General features: G+C 46.1%; 1 protein-coding gene across 1 annotated transcript in view; it reads right to left on the reverse strand.

The window, feature by feature from the left end:
• Positions 1 to 26,212, reverse strand: part of LOC121289422 (collagen alpha-1(XXIV) chain) — a 615,168-nt gene that overhangs the window by 522,608 nt on the left and 66,348 nt on the right. The window contains exon 3 of the mRNA XM_041208885.1: positions 18,983 to 20,415. Coding sequence (XP_041064819.1) covers positions 18,983 to 20,415 — 1,433 coding nt within the window. The remainder of the gene's footprint in view (positions 1 to 18,982; positions 20,416 to 26,212) is intronic.

Consider the following 26,212-nt stretch of genomic DNA (forward strand, 5'->3'; position numbering starts at 1 on the left):
GGATCAGTGCTTGGATGAAGGGGCCAAAGGAATGGTTGCTAAATTTGTTGATGACGTAAAGATAGGTAAGAAAGTAAAGTGTGAAGAGGGCATAAGGGGGCTACAAAGGGACATAGGTAGGTGAAGTGAAAGGGGTAGGTGAAGTGAATGGGCAAAGATCTGGAAAATGGAGTATTATGTGGGAAAATGTGAAATTGTCCCGTTGGCAGGAAGAATAACAAAGAGGCATATAAGTGAGGTGAGGTTGTAGAGCTCTGAGGTGCAGAGGGATCTGGGTGTCCATGTGCATGAAGTGCAAAAGGTTAGTGTGCAGGTACAGCAAGTAATTAAGAAAGCTAATAAAATGTTATTGTTTATTGTGAGGGGAATTGAATATAAAAGTAGAGAGGCTATGCTTCAGTTACACAGGGCATTGGTAAGACCATATCTAGATGGTCTCCTTATTTAAGGAAGGATGTAAATGCATTGGAAGCAGTTCAGAGAAGGTTTACTAGACTGATATCTGCAATGGTCTTATGAGGAATGGTTGGACAGGTTAGGCTTGTATCCCCTCAAGTTTAGAAAAATAAGAGGCAACTTGATTGAAACGTATAAGATCCTGAAGGGTCTTGACAGGGTGGATGTGGAGAGGATGTTTCCTCTTCTGGAAGAATCCAGAAATAGGGGTCATAGTTTAAAAACAAGGGGTCACCCATTTAAAACGGAGATGAGGAGAATTTTTTTCTCCCTGAGGAGCGTGAGTCTTTGCAACTCTCTTCATCAAAAGGCGGTGGAAGCAGAGTCTTTGAATATATTTAAGGCAGAGCTAGATAGATTTGTGTTAAGCAAGGGGGTGAAATGTTCTCGGGGGTTAGCAGAATGTATAGCTGAGGTTACAATCAGATCAGCCACGATCTTATTGAAACATGGAGCAGGCTCAAAGGACCAAGTGCTCCTAATTTGTATGTTCATATATGTTTCTCTTTTTATTCATTCATGGGATGTGGACATCACTGGCTGGGCCAGCATTTATTGCTCATTCCGAATTGCCCTTGAGAAGGTGGTGGTGAGCTGCCTTCTTGAACCGCTATGGTACACCCATAGCGCTGTTAGGGAGGGAGTTCCAGGATTTTGACCCAGCGACAGTGAAGGAACGGCGATATATTTCCAAGTCAGGATGGTGAGTGACTTGGAGGGGAACTTCTAGGTGGTGGTGTTCCCATCTATCTGCTGCCCTTGTCCTGCTAGATGGTAGTGGTCATGAGTTTGGAAGGTGAAGTCTAAGGAGGCTTGGTGAATTCCTGCAGTGCATCTTATAGATTGTACAAACTGCTGCTATTGTTTGTCGGTAGTGGAGGGAGTGAATGGATGGAACGCCAATCAAGCAGGCTGCTTTGTCCTGGATGCTGTTGAGCTCCTTGAATATTGGAGCTACGCTCATCCAGGCAAGTGGGGAGTATTCCATCACACTCCTGACTTGTGCCTTGTAGATGGTGGACAGGCTTTGGGGAGTCAGGAGGTGAGTTACTCGCTGCAGGATTCCCAGCCTCTTGACCTGCTCTACTAGCAACAGTTTTTATATGGTTAGTCCAGGCTAGTTTCTGGTCGATTGTAACCCATCTTGATAGTGGGGGATTCAGCAATGGTAATGACATTGAATGTCAAGAGGCAATGGTTAGATTCTCTCTTTTTGGAGATGGTCATTGCCTGACACTTGGTGCGAGTATTACTTGCCACTTGTCAGCCCAAGCCTGAATATTGTCCAGGACTTGCTGAATTTGGACTGCTTCAGTATCTGAGGAGTCGCGAATGGTGAACATTGTTCATTGATGATTGCACAATCATCAGGAACGTCGTTGATGAAGCAGCTGAAGATGGTTGGGCCGAGGACACTATCCTGAGGAACTCCTGCAGTGATGTCCTGGAGCTGAGATGATTGAACTCCAACAACCACAACCATCTTCCTTTGTGTTAGGTATGATCCAACCAGTGGAGGGTTGTTTCCCTTTGATTCCCTTTGACTCCAGTTTTACTAGGGTTCATTGATGCCACATTCGGTCAAATATTGCCTTGATGTCAAGGGCAGTTGCTCTCAACTCACCTCTGGAGTTCAGCTCTTTTGTCCATGTTTGAACCAAGGCTGTAATGAGGTCAGGAGCTGAGTGGCCCTGGTGGAACCCAAACTGGGCATCAGTGAGCAAGTTATTGCTAAGTATGAATCACAAAAAGGTAACAGGTAATAGGGAATGCAAATGGAAATTTGGCCTTTATTTCAAAGGGAATGGAGTCTCAAAATAGGGAAGTCTTGCTAAAACTATACAAGGCACTAGTAAGACAACATGTGGAATACTGTGAACAATTTTGATCCCCTTATCTAAGGAAAGATATACTGGCATCCAGAGAAGGTTCACTAGGTTGATCCTGGCTGGGTCATTAAGTATATCCAAGGTTGAGATAGACAGATTTTTAATCAGTAAGGGAATCAAGGGCTATGGGGAAAAGTCAGGAAAGTGGAGTTGAGGATTATCAGATCAACCATGATCTCATTGAATGGTGGAACAGATTTGATGGGCCAAATGGCCTACTTCTGCTACTACATCTTATGGTCTATTATGGTAAGTGCGCCTTGATCACTCTGTTGACGACCCCTTCCATCACTTTACTGATGGCCAGGAGTAGACTGATTGTGTGGCACTTGGCCGGGTTGGATTTGTCTTGCCATTTGTGGACAGGACATACCTGGGCTGATTTTTGCAAATGCTTCAGCCTTATCCTTGGCACTAACGTGCTGGGCTTCCTCCATCATTGAGGATGGGGATATTTGTGGAGCCGCATCCTCCAGTGAGTCGTTTAATTGTCCACCACCATTCATGGCTGGATGTAGCAGGACCACAGAGCTTAGCTCTGATCCGTTGGTTGTGGAATCGCTTAGCCCTGGTCTTGGGAGAAGTGCAGCACAGATTGACCAGAATGTTAAAAGGCACTAAGGGTTAGGGGGAGAGATAGAGAAATTCAGCTTTTAGATAGGGACTGGGTAATTTGATCAAAATATTTACAATTTTGCAAGGAATAGATTCACTGGTTGGAGAGTTAGGACAAAAGGACCTAACCTTAAACTCAAAGTCAGGCTGTTCAGGAGAGAGTAGGAAACACTTCTTCACACAAAGGGCGGTAAAAGTGTGGAATTCTCTTCTACAAAAGGCAGTGGATGCTGAGACCCAATTAATAATGTTTAATCTGTGAATAATCGATCTTTGCCAAAGGCATAGAAGCATATGGAGGCAAGGAAGATGAAGGAAATTAAGATACAAATCAGCCATGCTTTTCACAAAGCGATGTACAGGCTTGAGGGGCTGAATGGTCTACTCCTCCTCCTATGTTCGGCCTCTTTAAAAGCTCCACAACTTTGAAAACCTCTTTTAAACTCCCTCTTAAATCATTTCTGTTCATGTGGGTGTAATCTAGTATCTAAAATCTTTCCTCTAAATGTTCCATCCGGAACTACTGGGTGGTTAGAATCATGAACATTTAATTTATATCTAGAGGGTTAGAATATGATGGGGAAGATATTTTCCTACAGTTGTTCAAAGCCTTAGTTAGGCCTTATCTACAGCAGTTCCGGGCACCGCACCTTGGAAAGGATAGAATGGGAGGAATGTGGTGCGGATTCGCCAGAATGTGAACAGGATTTCAAAGTTAGATTATGAGAGGAGATTAAGTAAACTAAGTTCGTATTCTCTGGGATACAGATCAAATCACTTCTTATGCTCCTAAGATTTAAGATTTTGAAAGGAATTTATAAGGAAGATAGAGGAGAACTGGTGGGGAGCCTAGAACAGGGGAACATGACCTTAAGCTAAGAGCCAGACCATTCAGAAGATAAGTGTGTATAAAGAAGCTGTCAGGAAATGATTCTTCGCATATTGTGCAATTAGACACTGGGCAATCAGCAGCCTGAGTCTTAAAGAGGCGAAATCCCTTCATTAGCATCTCACCTTTCTCTTCCCCTCGATAAAGATGCTGTTTGAAACCTACATCTTTAGCAAAGCTGTCCAAACATCTCTTTAGATGGCTCAGTGTCAAACTGACACTCCCAGGAAACACGTGGAAAATTCAATGATGTTAAAATCATTATATAAATGTGAAATGGTGTTGTTTATCAGTGCTGCACTGTCGGAGGGTCAGTACTGAGGGAGTGCTGCACTGTCACAGGGTCAGTACTGAGGGAGTGCTGCACTGTCAGAGGATCAGTACCGAGGGAGTGCTGCATTGTTGGAGGTGCAGTATAAGGGAGTGCTGCACTGTCGGGGGTCAGTACTGAGGGAGTACTGTACTGTCAAAGGGTCAGTGCTGAGGGAGTGCTGCACTGTCAAAGGGTCAGGACTGAGGGAGTGCTGCACTGTCAGTGGGTCAGTACTAAGGGAGTGCTGCATTGTCAGAGGGTCAGTACTGAGGGAGTGCTGCACTGTCAGAGAATCAGTACCGAGGGAGTGCTGCACTGTTGGAGGTGCAGTATAAGGGAGTGCTGCCCTGTCAGAGGGTCAGGACTGAGGGAGTGCTGGAGGTTCAGTACTGAGGGAGTGCTGCACTATTGGAGGGTCAGTACTGAGGGAGTGCTGCACTGTCAGAGGGTCAGTACTGAGGGAGTGCTGCACTGTCAGAGGGTCAGTACTGAGGGAGTGCTGCACTGTCAGAGGGTCAGTCCTGAGGGAGTGCTGCACTGTCAGAGGGTCAGTACTGAGGGAGTGCTGCACTGTCAGAGGGTCAGTACTGAGGGAGTGCTGCACTGTCAGAGGGTCAGTACTGAGGGAGTGCTGCACTGTCAGAGGGTCAGTACTGAGGGAGTGCTGCACTGTCAGAGGGTCAGTACTGAGGGAGTGCTGCACTGTCAGAGGGTCAGTACTGAGGGAGTGCTGCGCTGTCAGAGGGTAAGTACTGAGGGAGTGCTGCACTGCTGATAGTGCTGTTCTTCAGATGTGATGATAACTCTGCCCTCATGGTTGGATGGAAACGAATCCCATTACACTATTTCAAACAGAGCCAGGGAGTTTCCTCAGCAGTGACACCTCCATCAACATCACTCTAACATAAATTATCCGGTCACTACCACATTGCTGATTGTGGGAGCTTGCTGTGCACAAACTGGATGGTGTGTCTGCTAAAACAATGACTACACTTCAAAGGTACTTCACAGGCTGATAAGCACCTTTTGGACGCACTGAGGCCATGAAAGGCAGTATATAAATGCAAATCTCTCATTCTACCCCTCGCTCCAATTCTATCTAACGCAGCTTAACCTCACTCAGTTGAGACTTCACCACCGGACCCTGTACAGTTTATTGTTAATCAGTGACACACGATTGAATAGTTCATGAAATGAGTGATCTCTGTTGTTTACAAATTTACTGAACCAATAAAAACAAATCATTGAAATTGTATATTGCCATTTTTAATAAAATAAACAATATACAGTTGCGATATTTTTAAAGCATTTGTTGATCACCCCACAATTGGGACTTTGAGGCTGGAAGCATTATCTTAGTAAACATCTTCCAGTTTATTATACAAACTGAGGCTGAAGTATTAGTCATAATTCTTATTAAAGAATGGTAATTTGAAATGCAAGAGTAAAATCTAACAAAGGAAGAAGAAAATAATATAAAATTATTCAATGCCAATCATTAGTTAGATCAAGTACAGAAACAGGCCATTCAGCCCAATGCTCCGTGCTGGTATTTCTGCTCCACAAGAGCCTCCTCCCACCCTCTCTTCATCTCACCCCATCACCATATCCTCCTATTCCTTTCTCCTTCATGTGTTTATCCAGCTTCCCCTTAAATGTATCTATAATATTCACCTCGACCACTCCCTGTGGTAGCGAGGTTCACATTCTAACTCTCTGGGTAGAGAAGTTTCTCCCTGTATGATTTGTTAGTGACTACCTTATCCTTTCAGCCTCTATTTCCAACAAGGATGGAAACCAATTCTCTGAACCCCTTCGTCATTTTAAAAGCCTCGATCAGGTCACCTCTCAGTTTTCTCTCTTCAAAGGAAACGAGCCGCAGCCTGTTCAGCCTTTCCCAATACAGGTTTTAGGTTCTGGTAACATCTTTTTGCACCTTCTCCAATCCCTCCACATCAATACTGATCAGGGTGACATTGCATTAATAGCGTATTGTGTCGTTCATGACATCATTAGGCCACATCTTTCATGTTTCCTTCTAGCCCCGCCTCACTGTGATAGGTGACCTCAAAGCTGCCGCGATCCTGCTGGTTGAAGATGGGAGAGGTGGGAGTGCTGGGGCTGAGGGCAGAGATAGGAACACAAAGAGCTATCCAGCCACAGTTCTAATTGTTGCGCTACACTCAGGAATTCCGACCGGACACCTCCCTGTCTCTCCACCTCTCTCTTCTCCTTTAAGACACACCCAAAACCTATCCCTATGACCGAGCTTTTGGCCACAAGTCCTGACCTAGTTCTGTGTCAAGTTCTGTTTGATAACAGTCCTGTTAAGCACCTTGGGATGTCTTTTTTGCTGAAAAGAGAGACATGTTGCCAAAGCTTTGCATCTTGCACTCATCAGGACAAATACAAGAATACCAAATTTCAACAATCACAACAATTTATACTGCAGGAGAAAAGGGTGCTGATAGTTTGGCAAGTCGACTCTGATTGGCCACGGTGTTGCCATGGAGAAACAACAAGGAGCTATAGGCTCCTCAAGCACCAGGGTAATTAAGGCGCAAGGCTTCAACATATTCCTTTTGTTTGCAGAGAATGTGTATGAATGTATGTCACTTATAGCAGGTATAAATGAGCTACAATACAGGCACTGATCAGGACAATCACAAGAATAGCAATATAACGGGAAAACAACAAGAAATACTGCATGTGAAGAGAGTGCTGATTGGTTGGCAAGTGGCATTGCCATGGAGAATACATTACGATGGTGACTGACAGTTAACTGCCAAGTTTTGTTTGAAATTTAAACCAAACAGCTTGACCCTGATTGGCCAAGGGTCTGAGAAATGTGTCAGCAAATGACTTATTTTGTTTAGCTGAAACAGGCACAAAGTAGGTACTTGTACCAAATCACTATGTTCGATTACATTAAAGAAGCTATATAAATGCAAGATGTTTCACTTCTGTTGTAAGATGTTTACAACCATCAACATAAATCAACTGAGGGAATCAATCACATCAACAGTGTCAGGGGTAGTGAAGCTAAGGGCAGAATCATCCCAGATTTGCACTAAGTGTGGTAGCAGGCGGGGAAAAAAGATGTTTTACCCGTTGGCCGCAATGGCGGCTTTCCGCGCTGTATTGTCCCCCCCCTCCCACCTCATAAATTGTGCAGTCATGGGAAACACGCCAGCTCGCTGACGGGCGGCTCCCGATTTGCCTGGCACACTCTTACCACGCTGCTTCCTCACGCCGGCCACCATATTTAAAACGCAGCCACGCGCCACACGTCTCAACTCAATCCTTGTAGCCCAGGACTGCTCTGGTCAAGACATGGCCCCAAAAGCCAAGACGGGTGCAGCCCCCCCCGACTCAGTGACGCGTCCCTGGGATGCCTTCTGAATGTGTGGAGACCCCCCCCAACCCCCCCAACGATGTCCTCGACCCCCCCGCTCTGGCCGCAGGAGGCCCATCAGTCTCACCACTTGGGCGGAGATGGACGAGGTGGTCAGTGCCAATGCTGCACACAAGATGTCGGACATCCAGTGCAGAAAAAGGATGAACGGTCTCATCTGTGCCGCCAGAGTAAGGCAGCTTTCTAAACTCACACGCCCATCACACATTCACTGCCATCTCACTCACTGCCAGCTCAAGGAACGCCACCACTCACTCTCTCACTCAAACCCTCACACCTCCATCTGGCCTCATCTCCTCTGGAGACTGCCTCCTCATCCTGTCCATGGTTCCACTCAGCACACAGACACACACACACACACCTGGCATCCTTCCCATTTGGCCTGGCATGCACCTTTCTCCACTCTCTATCCATCTGTCTTTATGCAGGACCAAATCGGGCACAATCAACAGGAGAGGTCCCAGGCCAGGGGTGGAGTGCCAGGCATCAAGGCCCTCACTCCGTTCGAGAGTCGCGAGTTGGAGCGGCCGGAGAGGATGTAGCCTGTTCCTATGGTGATGGTGAGGTCAGCAGTAAGCATCCATGTCAGGTTCCTGCACCCGATCATCCCCCAGTCAGTCAACACTACTCTGGGCCCACCGTTCTGTGTGTAACACGACTGCCAGATATCAATAATCTCCACTTCTGCCACTTTGCCCTCAGGCAACCTTGGCGCCGACTCCAGCGCCAAGATGAGGATGAGGATCCTGAGGGCAGCACCGTTGGAAGTCCGTCACAGCGCCCACCCTCGCCCTCCTGCAGCGCAGCAACACACACCTTGGTGGGACCGAGATGTGGAGGAGCCTTGGGATCGCAATCTGGTGAGTGCAGCACAGAATCTGTTCCACGACAGGCGGAGGGACATCCGAGGTATCCGGCACTCGGAGGACAGCTGGAGGCAAGGAATCTGCTGAGTCCGAGTCAGATGCTGAGCCTCTGGACTCAGTTGTCAATCAGTTGCTGGAGCTGCAAAGGCAACCACAGGAACATCAGGAAGGGATGTCCGCTGCACTCCTCAGATTGTAAGGCACGATGGAGGAGTGATAGCATCGACCATTGCCAACGCACTGAGGCCAACACTGGTAGGATAACAGCCGCCATGGAGACCTTGGTCCAGGACATCTGTTCTGCACTGCTGCACGGGCTGAACTGAATTCCATCGCTGACACCATGGGTAGTCTCCAACAGTGTCCACGTATCTCACTCCAGCTTCCCTTTCTCCACAAGGAGTCAGCCAGGGGCCCTCGGGCTCCCATAGGGAGGAGATCCAGCAGCTCGGCACCCCGGGGCCATCCACCCAGGTGACTCCAGAAATGTGCAGCCAATCCACATTCCCTCTTCCTTGTACCTCATCATCTCCAGCTCCACAGGCCAAGGAGGGTGCACCTAGCCCATAGCAGGGCACCCAAAGCAGGCCAGGGCCCTCCAGGTCTCAGCCCCTCAGAGGACACCCGCCAAGGTCATCACAGACAGGGCGTCACAGTCAGCAGGCTGCCTCCACCTCCACTGTGGATGTCTGGGAAGCACCAAATCATAGTGGCAGGGTTAGGAAAGTGAAGGAGATGTAGTTGCACAGCCTGGGCACGGATGTTAATCACTTGTACATAATGTTCAATGTTGTAAATAAATACTCAAGAATGTCTCCCTGCCTATGGCTCCTTGTTATGATGAGCAGTGTTCTTGTCACTTAGATGTGAAACCTTGGTTCCTACACAAGATAAAGGCAGGTGTCTCAGTCCAGGGTCTCTTCCTTGTGCAGTGTGTAACCTTCAGGCCACAGTGATGGTCCAGCTTCACACTCACTGGACACGTTACTGATGCCTGCACCTCGATGGTGCTGGTTATTGCTGCCAGAATGTCGTGGGCAGGTGTCACAGAGTTCCGTCATTGTGTGTGCTCTCAGCACCATTGAGGTGGGGCTGGCCCCCATCCCTTCAGGATCTGTGACAGGTGACAGTGTGTTCCTGAAGGGGTCAGGTGCTGAAGACTGACAAAGGATCAGGTGCATTTAAAGTTTCACTGCTACATCTTCAATGATATGACCCTGATCATGGAGCGTAAGCAAACTGCCCTCAGCCAGACAGGAGTCATGTATTCACACAGGCAGCGGTTCAAGAAGGCAGCTCACCACCACTTTCTCAAGGGCAGCAATGGATGGGCAGTAAACGCTGGCCGTGAAAGTGACCTCGGCGCTCAATTTTTACGCCAGTGGCTCCTTCCAGGGCTCCACAGGTGACCTGTGCAGGATCTCACAAACCTCCACCCACGTGTGTTTCCAGGAGGTTACAGATACCATCTTCACGAAGGCACAGAACTTAGTGCATTTCATGTGGGATCAGGAAAGCCAGGAAGCAAGAGCGCTGGTGAAGATCTCTGGAGTGTCCTCACTGCATGTCGTCATCATCCTCCTGGAATCTAGTGACTATTAGGGCCTTTACCGCATCTCCATGACATTAGCCTGAGCACTGAGGGTATGTGTGCTGCAATCAGCCACACAGGAGACAAACATTCACAGATACAAGGTGAGGATGTCAGGACTATCTTCACTGCATCTTGTCATCATCCTCCATGAATCTTGTGGCCTAGGGCCTCACGAGTGCTTTGCCTCATCTGGCCAGTGTCTTCACTTCATCCACTGGCATCCTCGCTATTGAGGACTTCATCACCATCGATGTCCTCCTCATCGGAGCGTGTGGGGAGCTCCTCCATCTCCTGCTCAGCCAGGTCCTCCACCCTCTGCAGCGCCAGGTTGTGGAGGGTACAGCGACACCCTCTGTGGACTGCACTGCAGCGTTCTGCCGAACACTGTCGGGGGACTGGGCGTTTCATTTGCAATGTGCCTATCGTTTGCTCCACCAAAGTCCTGGTTGCAGCATGGGCCTCGTTGTACATTCTGCTACAGTCTGAGGCTGCTGCATGGACATCATCAGCCATGGCCTTGTCTCTGAGGAGCCAGACCTGCAGCCTCTCTGGACCCTGGAAGATGTCAGGGATCTGGGACCTGCTAAGGATGTAGGAGCCGTGGACACTGTCTGGGAATCACGTGCAGATTTATAGGATGCGTTTGTGTTGTTTGCACATCAGCTGAACATCCAGCGAATGGAAGCTCTTGCGGTTGACATAGTTGACTGCTTGTTACCATGGAGATCTGAGCGCCATGTGAGTGCAGTCGATGGCACCCTGCGGCTCTAGAAAACCAGAGGCCTGGGCAAATCCCAGCGCTCTTGCTTCCTGGCTTTCCTGATCCCACATGAAATGCACTAAGTTCTGTGCCTTTGTGAAGATGGTATCTGTAACCTCCTGGAAACACACGGGTGTGGAGGTTTGTGAGATCCTGCACAGGTCACCTGTGGAGCCACTGGCGTAAAAATTGAGCGCCGAGGTCACTTTCACGGCCACTGGCAGCGGATGCCCTCTATGTCCCTGTGGCGCCAAATCCTGCAGCAGGTGGCATACCTGACCAACCAGTTCTCCAGACAGGCGCAGTCTTTGGCGACACTGGTTCTCAGTCATCTGCAGGAATGACAGGCGCCGTCTATAGACCCTGGGTCTAGCGAGGTGTCTACAAACAAAAGCTCTCTGTGGGTCTTCAGCTGTGTGCACAGCAGCTCCTGCCACCCCTTCATCTTGAGGGAGGTGTTTCTCCCTTTGCTCAGCCAGGTGCCCCCGCCACTCTCTTCTTCATCGTCTCTGCTCCCTGTAAGCCATGAGGCAGAGACCGCTAAATACTCCATGATCCTGATGTTCTCCTCCAGCAGTATCAAAGAGAGAGACTTGTGGGTTAGCACAGGTGTGCTAAGAACCTCTCTTGGTTAAGTCTGAAGGCCCCTGCTGGCTACCACTTGGGTGGCCACTGTGTAGTGCACTCATTGGCTGTCCGAAACCCCACCCACCTCCGCTCCACTCCCTCTGACCGATTGGCAGCAGCTTTGCCCATTGGACTGCAGGCTGTGCTCTCAGCTCAGACACAGGCATTCTCCTAACCCAAACTGCAAGGTTACGCTGTTAGCTTGAACCATGATGGATACTGGTCCAGACGTTAATAAAGACACTGCAAGGGGCTGTGAGCATCTCCACCAGTGACTGCACCATGGCACCTTTTACAAGGGGATTGTACAACTTGCCCAGTCAGCCAGTTCCCCTCGAAGTTCAGATCGCCAGGTGTGCGCCTTTGGAAGGTATTTGTGAAGCACACCATTCTGAAGTCCCACCGTCGTGGGAGGTAAATTTGAGGTGGCAGGGGAGGTGGGGGGGAGATGATTCCGGTGTGCGGCCACAACGATGAGATACAAATACTGTTCAAATTAAGTTCCCAACGTCGGACGGTGGGAAACGCGGCTGCTCTCGTTGACGGGCGGAGCAGATGATCGCAAACTGGTTTCACAACAGCGTGAAACTGATTTTTGACCTTCTCGCCATATTGACAGCTCACCCCCGCCAAGATCCCCACCACAAATGGGGGTGGATGATTCCGGCCTAAGATGCTGGGCACGCTTGGATAAATAAAATGCATTACTCCATATCCACTGCTCCTGATTCAATCTAATATAGTTAATTGGAACTGGTTCTGTTCCAACAGAGCAGCAAGGATTTCACAACCAAACATCATCCAGATAGCAGGCCCACTTTCCAATTTCTATCTTCCACATTTTTCAGACGGGTGTGAGAAGCCCAAGACAGAACATCTGGCAATGTTAAATCTACTTCCTGTGATGATAGCAAAGAATTTTACCATAACCATCTTTTTTTAAAAGATTATTTTATATTATGCTCTATGTTCCTGTCCCAACATAACTTGTGGCATTTTATGAAGCGGTTGAAACAGTACAAACTGATCCCAATTCTTGAGTTGCAAAAGCACAAGTGGTGCTCAAACACATACAGGCACACACTCAGTCACACAAACACACACACACACACAAACATACACACAGTCACAAACCACATACAGACATACACAGTCACACACACAGCCACAACATGCACATGTGCACAGAGTAACACACACACACACACACACACACACACAAACACACACACACAAACAGATAATGTCCCAGACTCAACCATCACCATCCCTGGGTATGTCCTGTCCCACCAGTAGGACAGACCCAGCAGAGGTGGCAGCACAGTGGTATACAGTAGGGAAGGAGTTTCCCTGGGAGTCTTCAACATCGACTCTGGACCCCATGAAGTCTCATAGCATCAGGTCAAACATGGGCAAGGAAATCTCCTGCTGATTACCACGTACCACCCTCCCTCAGCTGATGAATCAGTGCTCCTCCTGTTGAACACCACTTGGAGGAAGCACTGAGGGTGGCAAGGGTGCAAAATGTACTCTGGGTGGGGGACTTCAATGTCCATCACCAAGAGAGGCTTGGTAGCACCACTACTGACTGAGCTGGCCGAGTCCCAAATAACATAGCTGCTAGACTGGGTCTGCAGCAGGTGGTGAGGGAACCAACAAGAGGGAAAAACATACTTGACCTCAACCTCATCAACCTGACTGCTGCAGATGGATCTGTCCATGACAGTATCGGTAGGAGCGACCACCACACAGTCAATGTGGAGACGGAAGTCCCACCATCACATTGAGGATACCCTCCATCATGTTGTGTGGCACTACCACCGTGCTAAATGGGATAGATTTCAAACAGATCTAGCAACTCAAGACTGGGCCTCCATGAGGCGCTGTGGGCCATCAGCAGCAGCAGAATTGTACTCAAACACAATCTGTAACCTCATGGCCCAGCATATCCCCCACTCTACCATTACCATCAAGCCAAGGGATCAACCCTGGTTCAATGAAGAGTATAGGAGGACATGCCAGGAGCAGCACCAGGATTACCTAAAAATGAGGTGTCAACCTGGTGAAGCTATAAGACAGGACTACTTGCATGCCAAACAGCATAAGCAGCAAGTGATAGAAGGAGCTAAGCAATCCCACAACCAATGGATCAGATCTAAGCTCTGCAGTCCTGTCACATCCAGTTGTGAATGGGGTGGACAATTAAACAACTCACTGGAGGAGGAGGATCCACAAATATCCCCATCCTCAATGATGGGGGAGCCCAGCACAGCAGTGCACAAGATAAGGCTGAAGCATTCGCGACAATTTTCAACCAGAAGTGCCAAGTGGATCTCAGCCTCCTCTGGAGGTCTTAAGCATCATAGCTGCCAGTCTTTAGCCAATTTGATTCACTCCACGTGATATCAAGAAACGGCTCAAGGCACTGGATACTGCAAGGCTTTGGGCCCTGACAATATTCCGGCATTAGTACTGAAGACTTGTCCTCCAGAACTTGCTGCACCTCTAGCCAAGCTGTTCCAGTACAGCTACAACACTGGCACCTACCCGGCTATGTGGAAAATTGCCCAGGTATGTCCTGTACATAAAAAAACAAATCCAACCCGGCCAATTACCACCCCATCAGTCTACTCTTCATCATCAGTGAAGTAATGGAAGGGGTCATCAACAGTGCTATCAAGCAGCACTTGCTTAGCAATAACCTGCTCACTGATGCCCAGTTTGGGTTCCGCCAGGGTCACTCAGCTCCTGACCTCATTACAGCCTTGGACTGTACATCCTGAGACTGTGGCCCCTGGTTCTAGACTCCCCAACCAGGGGAAACATCCTCCCTGCATCCAGTCTGTCTGGCCCTGTTAGAATTTTATATGTTTCAATTAGATCCCCTTTGATTCTTTTAAACTCTGGTGAATGCAGGCCTGGTCGAACCAATCTCTCCTCACACGACAGTCCTGCTATCCCCGATGTCAGCACCTCCGCTGCGCTCCCTCTACGGCAAGTATATCCTTTCTTAGGTAGGGAGACCAAAACTGCATGCAATACTCCGGGTGTGGTCTCACCAAGGCCCTGTACAGCTGCAGTAAGACATCGCTACTTCTGAACTCAAATCCTCTTGCAATGAAGACCAACATACCATTTGCCTTCCTAATTGCTTGCTGCCTATTTACTTTCATTGACTGGTGTACAAGGACACCCAGATCCTTTTGTACATCCACATTTCCCAATATATCACCATTTAATTAATACTCTGCCTTTCTGTTTTTCACACCGAAGCATATAACCTCACATTTATCCACATTATACTACATCTGCCATATGTTTGCCCACACACACAACTTGCCTAAATCACCCTGAAGCCTCCTTGCATCCTCCTCACAACTCACAACTCCGCCCAGCTTTGTGTCATCAGCAAACTTGGAAATATTGCATTTGGTTTCCTCATCTAAGTCATGAACCCTGCGGTACACCACTAGTCACTGCCTGCCATCCGGAAAAAGACCCATTTATTCCCACTCTCTGTTTCCAGTCTGTCAACCAATTCTCAGTCCATGTCAGTATATTACCCCCAATCCCAAGTGCTTTAATTTTTCCCACCAGACTCTTATATGGGACCTTATCAAAAGCCTTCTTGAAATCCAAATACACCACATCCACTGATTCTCCCTTATCTATTTTACTAGTTACATCCTCAAAAAACTCCAGTAGATTAGTTAAGCATGATTTCCCTTTCATAAACCCATGCTGACTTTGTCTAATCCCGTTAATACTTTCCAAGTGTTCTGTTACCACGTCTTTTAAAATAGACCCTAGCATTTTCCCCACTACTGATGTTAGGCTAACTGGTCTGTAATTCCCTGTTTTTTCTCTCCCTCCTTTTTTAAATAGTGGGGTTAAATTTGCCAGCCTCCGATCTGTAGGAACTGCTCCAGAGTCTATAGAATTTTGGAAGATGACCATCAATGCATCCAGGGCCACTTTGTTCAGTACTCTGGGGTGTAAATTATCAGGCCCTGGGGATTTTTCAGCCTTTAACCCCACTAATTTCTCCAGGATCATTTTTTTACTGATACTGATTTTCTTCAATTCTTCCCTCTCACTAGACCCTTGGTTCCCCAACATTTCTGGGAAATTATCTGTGTCCTCTTTTGTGAAGATAGAACCAAAATATATGTTCAATTCTCTTGCCATTTCTTTGTTCCCCATTATAATTTCCCCTGTTTCTGACTGTAAGGGACCTAGTTTGCCTTCGCTAATCTTTTTCCCTTCACATATTTATAGAAGCTTTTACAGTCAGTTTTTATGCTCCTTGCAAATTTACTCTCATACTCCATTTTTCCCTTCTTGATCAATCTTTTTGTCCACTTTTTCTGAATTCTAAACGGCTCCCAAATCTCAAGCTTGCTGCTTTTCCTGGAAATTTTATATGTCTCCTCTTTGGATCTAATACTATCCCTAATTTCTTTTGGAACCATGGTTGAGCCATCTTTCCTGTTTTACTTTTGCGCCAGACAGGAATGAACAATTGTTGTAATTTATGCGTACGTTCCTTAAATATTGGCCATTGCCTATCCACTGTCAACTGTTTTTGAAAGGTTTCCCAATCCATCATTGCCAACTCATGCTTCATACCCTCGTAATTCTCTTAATTTAGATTCAGGGCCCAAGTTTCAGATTCAACTACTTCAGCCTCCATCCTAATGAACAAATCTATCATTTTATGATCGCTCTTCCCCAGGTGACGCCGCACAACAAAATTATTAATTAATCCTTTCTCATTGCACAATACCCAGTCTAGGATACCCTGCCCTCCAACTGGTTCTTCAATGTCTTCGTCTAAAAAACCATCATGTACACACTCCAGGAAATCCTCCTCCACAGTATTGTTGCTAGTTTGGTTTGTCCAATCTATATGTAGATTAAAATCACCCATGATTACAGTTGTACCCTTATTGCATGTGTCTCTAATATCCTGCTTAATGCCTTCCCTTACATCCCCATTACTGTTTGGGAACCTATAGACAACCCCCACCAATGTTTTCTGCCCCTTGGTGTTTCATATCTCCAGCCAAACAGATTCCACATCATGATTTTCTGAGCCAATATCCTTCCTCCCTGTTGCATTGATTTCCTCCTTTAATAACAATGCTACCCCACCTCCTTTCCCTATTTGTCTGTCCTTCCTAAATAGTGTATACCCCTGGATGTTCAGTTCCCATCCTTGGTCACCCTGCAGCCATGTCTCTGTAACTACAACTATATCATAACTGTTTATACCTATTTGCGCTGTTAATTCATCAACCTTAATGCGAATGCTCCATGCATTAAGATACAATGCCTTTACTCTTGTCTTTTTAACCTTGTTAGTCATCTTAGCTTTATTTTGCACTCTAACCCATTTGTTTCTCACCCTTGTTTTTGCTGCTTAATTTTCTATCTTTCGTTTCTATCCTTGTTCCCCCCTCCTCCGTCTCCCTGCTCGGGTTCCCACCACCCACCACCCCCCTCCCCCCCCACCGCCATTCTAGTTTAAACCCTCCGTGACAGCACTAGCAAACACCCCCTTCGAGGACATTGGTCCCGGTCCTGCCCAGATACAACCCGTCCAGTTTATACTGGTCCCACCTTCCCCAGAACCGGTCCCAATGTGCCAGGAAGCTGAATCCTCACCCCCCCATATAGCATTTCTTCAGCCATGTTTTCATCCGCTACATCCTGTTATTTCTACTCTCACTAGCACGTGGCACTGATAGTAATCCTGAGATTACTACCTTTGAAGTCCTATTTTTTAAATTTACATCCTAACTCCCTGTATTCAGCTTGTAGGACCTCATCCCTTTTTTTTTAAACTGATGTCGTTGGTACCAACATGTACCATGACTACTGGCTGTTCACCATCCTCTTTCAGAATGGTCTGCAGCCTCTCCGAGACATCCTTGACCCTGGCACCAGGGAGGCAACATACCGTCCTGGAGTCTCTCACACAGACACAGACACAGACACAACACACACCCCCCAAATCACATGCACAACCAAACACATTCAGATACACAGTCTCACACACACACACATACACACACACACACATACACACAGTCACACACACACATACAGTTACACACAGGGTCACATACATTCACACATACAGTCACAAAGACACTCACACTCTCACTCACACACACACACACTTACAAAGTCAGAAAGACACACACAGATTCACGCACACACTCACACACGCACATACAACCACATGCACAATCACACACACTCAAATACATAGTCTCACAGACACAGAGTCACACACACACAGTCACAGCCACTCACTCACACTCTCATTCACACACACACATACATTCACACACACAGTCACAAAAACACACACACTCACTCGCACTCTCTCTCACACACACACACTTACAAAGTCAGAAAGACACACAGATTCACACACAAAGCCAAATGCAACCACATGCACGACCATACACACTCAAATACACAGTCTCTCACACACACACACACACACACACACACACACACATAAATTCACACAAATACAGACACACACACATTCACATAAACGAGCGCAGACACACATAAACACAAATTCATACAGACACAAACAAACACAATGGGGAATTAAATGCCCTCCCCCTGGTGAGTTAGGAGGAAGCGGGGACATTTAATTGAGTAGGTGGATGGTGTGTGAGGGCCCCGCCACCTTCACGCCTCCATCCTGATTAAATCCATGGTGGGAACGCCCATGGACGGCCTTCTCCCCTTAGCCACCAATTGAGGACCTGAAGTGAGCAGTCAATGCCCACTTAAGGGCCTCATTCTGCTGCTGATGGTGATTGTTCACACGCTCCCCGAGGGCGATGGGGGCCCTCGTTATCTCAGTGTTTGATCGAAGGACCTGGCATCAGGAACGGGTGAAGGGGGGAGGGCATTGAGAACCACACCCTGCCTTGCTGCTGACACCCTTCCGCTCCCCCCCCAACACCCCCCCCCAACTATCACTCAACTGTGCCTGGGTCCATGGTGATCCTGGGCCTTGGGTGGGTGTAATACCGACAGTGGCCACCAACTCCCCATTGGCGATGACAAGCACTGAAGAGCTGCTGGCCAATGGCGGGCGGGACTTCTGCCCCAGGGGGGCCTTGACCTGGGGGAAGACCTGCCTCTGCCAGTTAGTTGCCTGATTGGGTCACCCCAAATCTCCAGTCCGTAGGCGAGACCCCCAGTCCACTCCATTAAAAACTGCCCACAAAAGCAAAGACAAACACACAGGCACAAACATAAATTCATCCACTTTACTTCCCTCAACCACTCCCTGTGGTAGCGAGTTCCACATTCTCACCACTCTCTGAGCCAAGAAGCTTCTCCTGAACTCCCTGATTGGATTTATTAGTGACCCCCTCTTATATTTATGGCTCCTTGTTTCGTTCTGCCCAACACAAGTGAAAACATATTCTCCACATCTACCCTTCCAAACTCTTTCACAATCCTAGAGAGCCTTCTGTTGAGCAGTTAAGGATCACCGATTTGATTAATTCAGAAGACTTACAGGTGGTCCCGGTTCCCCTTTTGGCCCAGGTAAGCCTTCATAAACTAAATAGTCGAAAGAGTCTTCATAATCGTATTCATAGTTCTCAATATCAATTTCACGTGAATTATCCATGGCATGATCTAAATCCACAGGGGAGTGATCACTTTCATCCCACAAGTTGTTCTGATTTTGTATGGAAGTTTCCTTTGATGCTCTGTACAACGTTGCATTGATCATCTGTATTTCCAGGAGCTGGTCTGAAATTTGTTTTACAATCTCTGGACGATTTAAGTTCCTGAGACTTTCTTTTATCTCGTGTTGCTTCAACAGTGTGGTTAAGGGTGATGAATCTTTGTCAGATAACTTCGGATTCTCTCCATTTCCATCCTCTGTGACATTTTCCGATTGATCTTCTTCTGATTCAGTTCCCTCCCTACTAGCTAATCCTTCAAATTTCCTGGTATCAGATGTTAGGTTCTGGTCAAGGGCAGACTGAACAGTGCCGGGGCCAATATCTGTGTCATTAAACAGATGCAATCTCCAAGTATCATTGAAGTGAGGGGTTGAAGTCGGAGGTAGTGGAGACAAAATCCTTGATTCAGGCAAATTCTTTTGTGTGTTAGTTTCAACACCTCGGTCTAATGAGTGACTGAAATATTTATCTTCATCAGTAATTTCTTGCCCTTGTGTGCTGGTGATATGAGGGGAGGTTGCTGCTGAACTTGGTTTTGTTTGTATCCCTTCACTCAATGAAGAGCCTGTATACCGAGAGCTGGAATTGGCAGCTTTAGGGATTGCGGTAGAAAGCGAGGGTGACGGGGATCGATAGGTGTCTGCCTGACGACACTGTTTCTTCACATAATTGCAATAGTTGGCAGCAGCTCGAGCGGTGGGATGAATATCCAGCTGGCAGATGGCACCTTCAAACGAAACCGCTTTCAAGTTCAACCTTCCCAGGGTTAACTTGCTGCCAGAAACAAATTTCTGCGGTTTGATAAGCAGTTCCTTGCTGACGAGACTTGCACCACAGTTGGCAGAAAAGGTAGCAGTTTTGCCTTTGATTGCAATGGCAAGTGAATGCCACTGCCCATCGTGAGCATTATAATCAAAATATACAGACCGCTTCTCCGCAACATACACAACTAATTTTCTTGGTAAAATCTGTACACCGAACTGGAGTCTGTTCTTATTTCTAACACTGAACAGAAAAGCATTGTTGACTCGATGAGAACGGAGACTAACAATGATGGTGAACTCGTCTCCAATATCTAGTGGTGTGAGGCTTGCTGTGGGAGCTTCAATGTGTGCGTCGCTCGACAGGATAATGCCTGTCTCTGTTGCCGTGATCCCCTGAGGTAACGAGAGTGATGTCCGTGGTTGTTGAGAAGGTGGTGGTGATGGGAATTGTGCTCCATTGTCTATAAGACCAAGTTTCTGGAGAATGTCTATACCTAGAATGAGAAAAAAAAAGCAGTGAAAATGTGTCACCCAACAATTTCAATCATTGATCATAGAAATACAGCACAAAGAATCAGTCCCTTTGGCCCAATTGGTCTCTGCTGGTGCTTATGCTCCACACAAGTCACTTGACAGCCCTCTTCACCTCACCAAATCAACATACCTTTCTACTCCTTTTCCTATCATGCATTTATCTAGCTTCCCTGTAAATATACCTATTCTATTCACTTCAACTGTCCATCTACTTTTCTGAGCACAGACACAGGCTCAACAAATCACGCATCAAATTAAACAGAATCACATAATCAAACGCAGAACCATTGAACAATTAAACACAAACATTGACCTCGCAATGGCAGCAGCCCTAGAGTCTGCAGCAAGCATGTGCCTTATTTTCACAGTAATACAACATACAGTATATCAAAGGACATCCCCGGCAACCCTAGATTAATCCTTTAACATTCCTGGAGTAGCAGAGTGTAATATGTAAGGCATTATACCTGAACTTCAAAACATGAGCTCATTTCAAATTGAGCCTGCTCCCTGAATTTTAGGAGTAAGGTTGTGGATATCACAAGTAGCCTATGGAACAGCACAGTGCAGTTTTATGACTTAATCTTAAAATGTTGCCATCATACCATCAGTTATTATATATATATATATATATATATTAATCACCACAAACATAACAAAAAATGATTCATGAAATAATCAATCATTGAGGCTAATCAAAATAGCTACCTATAAAAAGTTAGAATTAGAGAATGATACAGCACAGGAGAAGACCATTTGGCTCTTCATACCTGTGCTGGCTCTTTGAAAGAGCTATCCAATTAGTCCCACCCCACCACACGGAGAGCCCTGCAATTTATTTTTTTCCCTTTTTCTTAAGTGATTTCCCAATTTCCTTTCGAAAATTCCTACTGAATCCCACTGCCCTTTCAGGCAGAACATTCCAGATCACAACAACTCACTGCGCAAAATAATTTCTTCTCGTTTTCCCACTGGCTCTTTTGCCGACCACCTTCAATCTGTGTCCCTCTGGTTACTGAACCTCCTGCCCCTGGAAACTGTTGCTCCTAATTTACCCTATCAAAACCATTCACAATTTTGAACACCTCTATTAAATCTCCTCTTAACCTTATCTGTTCTAAGAGAACAATCCCAGCTTCTCTGGCCTCTCCATGTAACTGGATTCCCTCATCCCTGGACCCATTCTAGTAAATCTCCTCCGTACCTTCTCCAAGGCCTCGACATCCTTCCTAAATTGAATTGAACACAATACCCCCACTAGGGCCCATAGGGGTTTAGCAGATTTCTTTGCTATTGTAGTCTGTGCCTCCCTTCATAAAGACGTTCCAATTTCTTTCTGCAAAAACTTGTCAATTATATCTACTAAACTACTGTTTTATATCTTGTATATTTTATATATCTCAGAACAATACTGAGATGACATTAGTTTCTAAGTGTGCCATGGGTTTATTTACAAGAGTTTTAAAATGTCTCTGCAATCACACAATCCCTGCGCTCGTGCTTATCTCAGGTCTAGCTTCTAATAGCTTCTGTGGTGTCTTTTTTCCCTTTGTTCTGAGTCCACGTCCAAGCTTAATCAATCAAGCATGGTGGGCATAGATCAGTTACCAGACTGACATAATCAAACCCAGAACAATTAAACCATTAAACACCATAGTGTTGAAATACATCTCATTGGGAGTCCCTGTTCTAAGTTGTACAAGTTCAGATCTAGGTTAATTATCAGGAGGTGGGGAGGTGGTTCTATTCCCCGAGTCTGATGAACCTCTGGAACAAGCTAGTGGCTTGTGCAGTGGATGATAATTTGCTGAATTCCTTCAAGCAAGAGCTGGATCCATTTTGGGCTGAGGCAAAAATCCTCTCTTATGAAAAGTTGGTACTGCAAAGGATTATCAGGGTGAGAAAGATCTCATTTGGACTAGTTCCGATTGCCTAACGGGGTTAGAGAGGAATTTCCCAGATTTCCCTTCCCAAAATTTGCCAGCAATTTTTTTTAAAAATCTGGTTTTTGAGCTCCCTGAGGGCGCACATATTTTTTAGGTAGGGCGGGAGTGGATATGTTGCGTTGCATGAGATATCACTATAGTGTGGGGCATTCTGTGGTATTTTCCTAGTTATTGTTTGCATTGCTAAAAAAGGAGACATGGCAAAGCTTTTCGTCTTACACTCACCAGGACACTACACAAGAATACCAAGCATCACTTACCTACCATCACACTGGCACTGAAATTCATCAACTACATTACTCATTTGTGTGATAAGCATCACATCCCAAAGACTAGTTTATTGAATCAAACAACATGTCCCAGCCACTGTTCACAACGGGCAAGGACAGACTGTACCCAACCAGCCCGAGCTTGCAAAGCTCAAAACATAGTGTCCAACAATTGATGTAATTCCACAATTGAACAACATTTGCTAAATAATCCTTAGTGTGCTAAAAATTACGCTGACAACTAATTTAAGATTGTCAGTTGGGCTTGCAGCGTGATGCATTTACGAAGCTACATATATTAATACATGGGGCCCTGTCCTTTGCAGACAGAAAGCGCACATACACGCATTGAGCCTGTTTCAGCTAAACAAAATAAGTGACAGTCATTCGCTGGCTCATTCCAAAGGGCAATGCTTTGACCAATCAGGGTCAAGCTGACTGGTTGAAATTTCAAACAATGATTGGCAGTTAACTGTCCATCACCATCAATTGGTGCATTCTCCATGGCAATGCCTCTGCCAGTCAGAGTCCACTTGCCAACCAATCAGCACTCTCCTCTCATACAGTATAAATTGTTGTTTCCCCCTTATATTGGTATTCTTGCAAAGTGTCCTGATGAGTGCAAGATGAAAAGCTTCGACATGTCTCAACCAATTATTGTTTGTATCTTCGTGGATGAGATGGAAGAAGCTAACAAAATATGCTGAATAGTACAATACAGAAAGACCTGTGGGAGTATGTATATAAATCTTTGATGATGGCAGGATATGTAAAGAATACTGTTCAAAAAAAAACACTGGTTTTATTACTAGAGAACCACACTGAGCATTTATAAAAAAAGTGTTAGTATTCACAGTGCTGTGTCCAGGTCTGGGCACCACACTTTAGGAAGGATGAGATCTATTAGACCAGGAATGAGGGACTTCAGTTCTGTGCAGAGACTAAAAAAGCTGGAGTTGGCAAATGGATCCAGATTGAAGCTGATTGGCAAAAGAATGAGAGCTGACATAAGGAAATAGTCTTTTACACAGCGAGTTGTTATGATCTGAAAGGTACCGACTGTAAGAAGGATTCTACTGGAACCTTCGGAAGGCAATTGGACACATATACAAACATACGAACAAGGAGCGAGTGTAGGCCATTTGGCCCCTCAAGCCTGCTCCGCCATTTAATAAGATCATGGCTGATCTGATAGGAACCTGAAATCTGCATCCACCTCTGCCGATAACCTATCACCTCCTTGCTTACCGAGAATCTATCCACCTCTGCCTTAAAAATATTCAAAGACTCTGCTTCCACCACCTTTTCAGGAAGAGAGTTCCAAAGACTCTCAACCCTCTGAGAGAAAAAAATTCACCTCATCTTCATTTTAAATGGGTGACCCATTATTTTTAAACAGCAATCTCTAGTTCTAGATTCTCCTACAGGAGGAAACACCATCTCCACATTCTCCCTGTTAAGACCCCTCAGGATCTTATATGTTTCAATCAAGCCTCCTCTTACTCTGCTAAACTCCAGCGGATACAAGCCTAGTCTGTCCAACCTTTCCTCATAAAACAACCCACCCATTCCAGGTATTAATCTGGGAAACCTTCTCTGAGCTGTGTCCAATGCATTTACATCCTTCCTTAAATAAGGAGACCAATACTGTACACAGTACTCCAGATGTGGTCTCATCAATGCTCTGTATAACTGAAGCATAACCTCCCTACTTTTGTATTCAATTCCCCTCATAATAAATGATAACACTCTATTAGCTTTCCTAATTACCTGCTGCACCTGTATTAAACCTCTTGTGATTCATGCACGAAGACACCCAGATCCCTCTGCACCTCAGAGCTCTGCAGTCTTTCATCATTTAGATAATGTGCCTCTCTTTTATTCTTCCTGCCAAAATGGACAATTTCACATTTTCCCATATTACACTCCATTTGCCAGATCTTTGCCCACTCACTTAACCTATCTAGATCTTTCTGTAGCCTCTTCATGTCCTCTTCACAACTTACTTTCCTACCTATCTTTGTGTCATCAGCAAATTTGGCAACCATCCCATCCATCCCTTCACCCAAGTCATTTATATAAATTGTAAACAGTTGAGGTCCCAGCTGATCCCTGTGTCACACCACTCATTACATCTTGCCAACCTGCAGAAGACCCATTTATGCCAACTCTCTGCTTCCTGGTAGCCTGCCAATGTTCTATCCATGCCAATATGTTACCCCTTATGCTATGAGCTTTTATTTTATGCAATAACCTTTGATGTGGCACTTTATCAAATGTCTCTGGAAATATACTTGAAGAGGACTATTGCAGTGTTATGGGGGAAAGATCTGCGATGTAGGACTAATTGGATAACTCTTCCAAATAGGCAAAAATGGGCAGAATGGCCTCCTTCTGTGATGTAAGGTTTTATGATTCTCCCAAACAATGAATGGAAGCGTCTGCACAAGTTCATTCCTCACAAAGTGTTCCTTTGCATGTGTGCATCATTCCAACCACTGCTCCTGATTTGCACCTCATCCATTTAGAATGGGTCACTGACTATTCAGAAGAGAGACTGCCATGTTACATTTCATCCAGGGATGAATGAAAATGGAATGGTGATACTCATAGTGGCTAATGGTCTGGATTCCACATATAATAATGCTGCTCACACTGGGATCCTACAACCAGATGTTACTTATGGGTGGAGGAGAGGGGATAAGATTACTGCGATACTGATGAGGTTTGGTTAGAGTTACAAACACAGCGTGCACCAAGATAGTTTTACACAGGAGAATGAAAAGATAGCAACAACAACAACTTACATTTCTGTCACACTTTTGGCTAAAAAGTCCCTAAGGTGCTTTAAAGAAGCGATTACCAAACGAAAAATTGGCACCGAGCCATATAGTGAGATACTGGTCACCAAAGCTTGGTCAAAGAGGTAGATTTTAAAGACCATTTTAAAGGAGGAACACGAGGTAGTGAGGCGGGGAGGTTTAGGGAGGGAATTCCAGAGTTTAGGCCTAGGCAACTGAAGGCACGGCCATCAATACTGGAGCGATTAAAGTCAGGGATGGCCAGGAGGCCGGAATGGAAGGAAGGGAGGGATCTCGGAGGGTGAAAGTGGGATAGGCTGGTTGTTTCGTCTCTCAGCTGGTGCAGACATGATGGGCCGAGTGGCCTCTCTTTGTGCCGTAGACCTTCTATGATCCTAAGGGGTCGGAGGAGGCTACGGTGATAGGAAGGGGATGAGGTCATGGAGGGATTTAAAAACACAGATGAGAATTTTAAAAATCGAAGTGTTGCCATGCCTGGTGCCAATATGGTTGGGGGAGCACAGTCAGGGGGTGGGTATGCGACAAGTTAATTTTTTTCCCCCAGACTGAGGTGATGGCACATTGATTAATGTTTCGTGCTCCATCCACTGTGACTCACTGAAAGATGACGGGGTAATTATACCAGCTGCCTTGAATGATTCATGAAACAGACCGACATGACAGCACTCGGCACTGACGATTGGGTCTAATACCTGCTGAGTTTACAAAGAGACCAAACAT

This window comes from Carcharodon carcharias, chromosome 16, assembly GCF_017639515.1.
Source record: "Carcharodon carcharias isolate sCarCar2 chromosome 16, sCarCar2.pri, whole genome shotgun sequence".
In the NCBI taxonomy this organism is placed as follows: Eukaryota; Metazoa; Chordata; class Chondrichthyes; order Lamniformes; family Lamnidae; genus Carcharodon; species Carcharodon carcharias.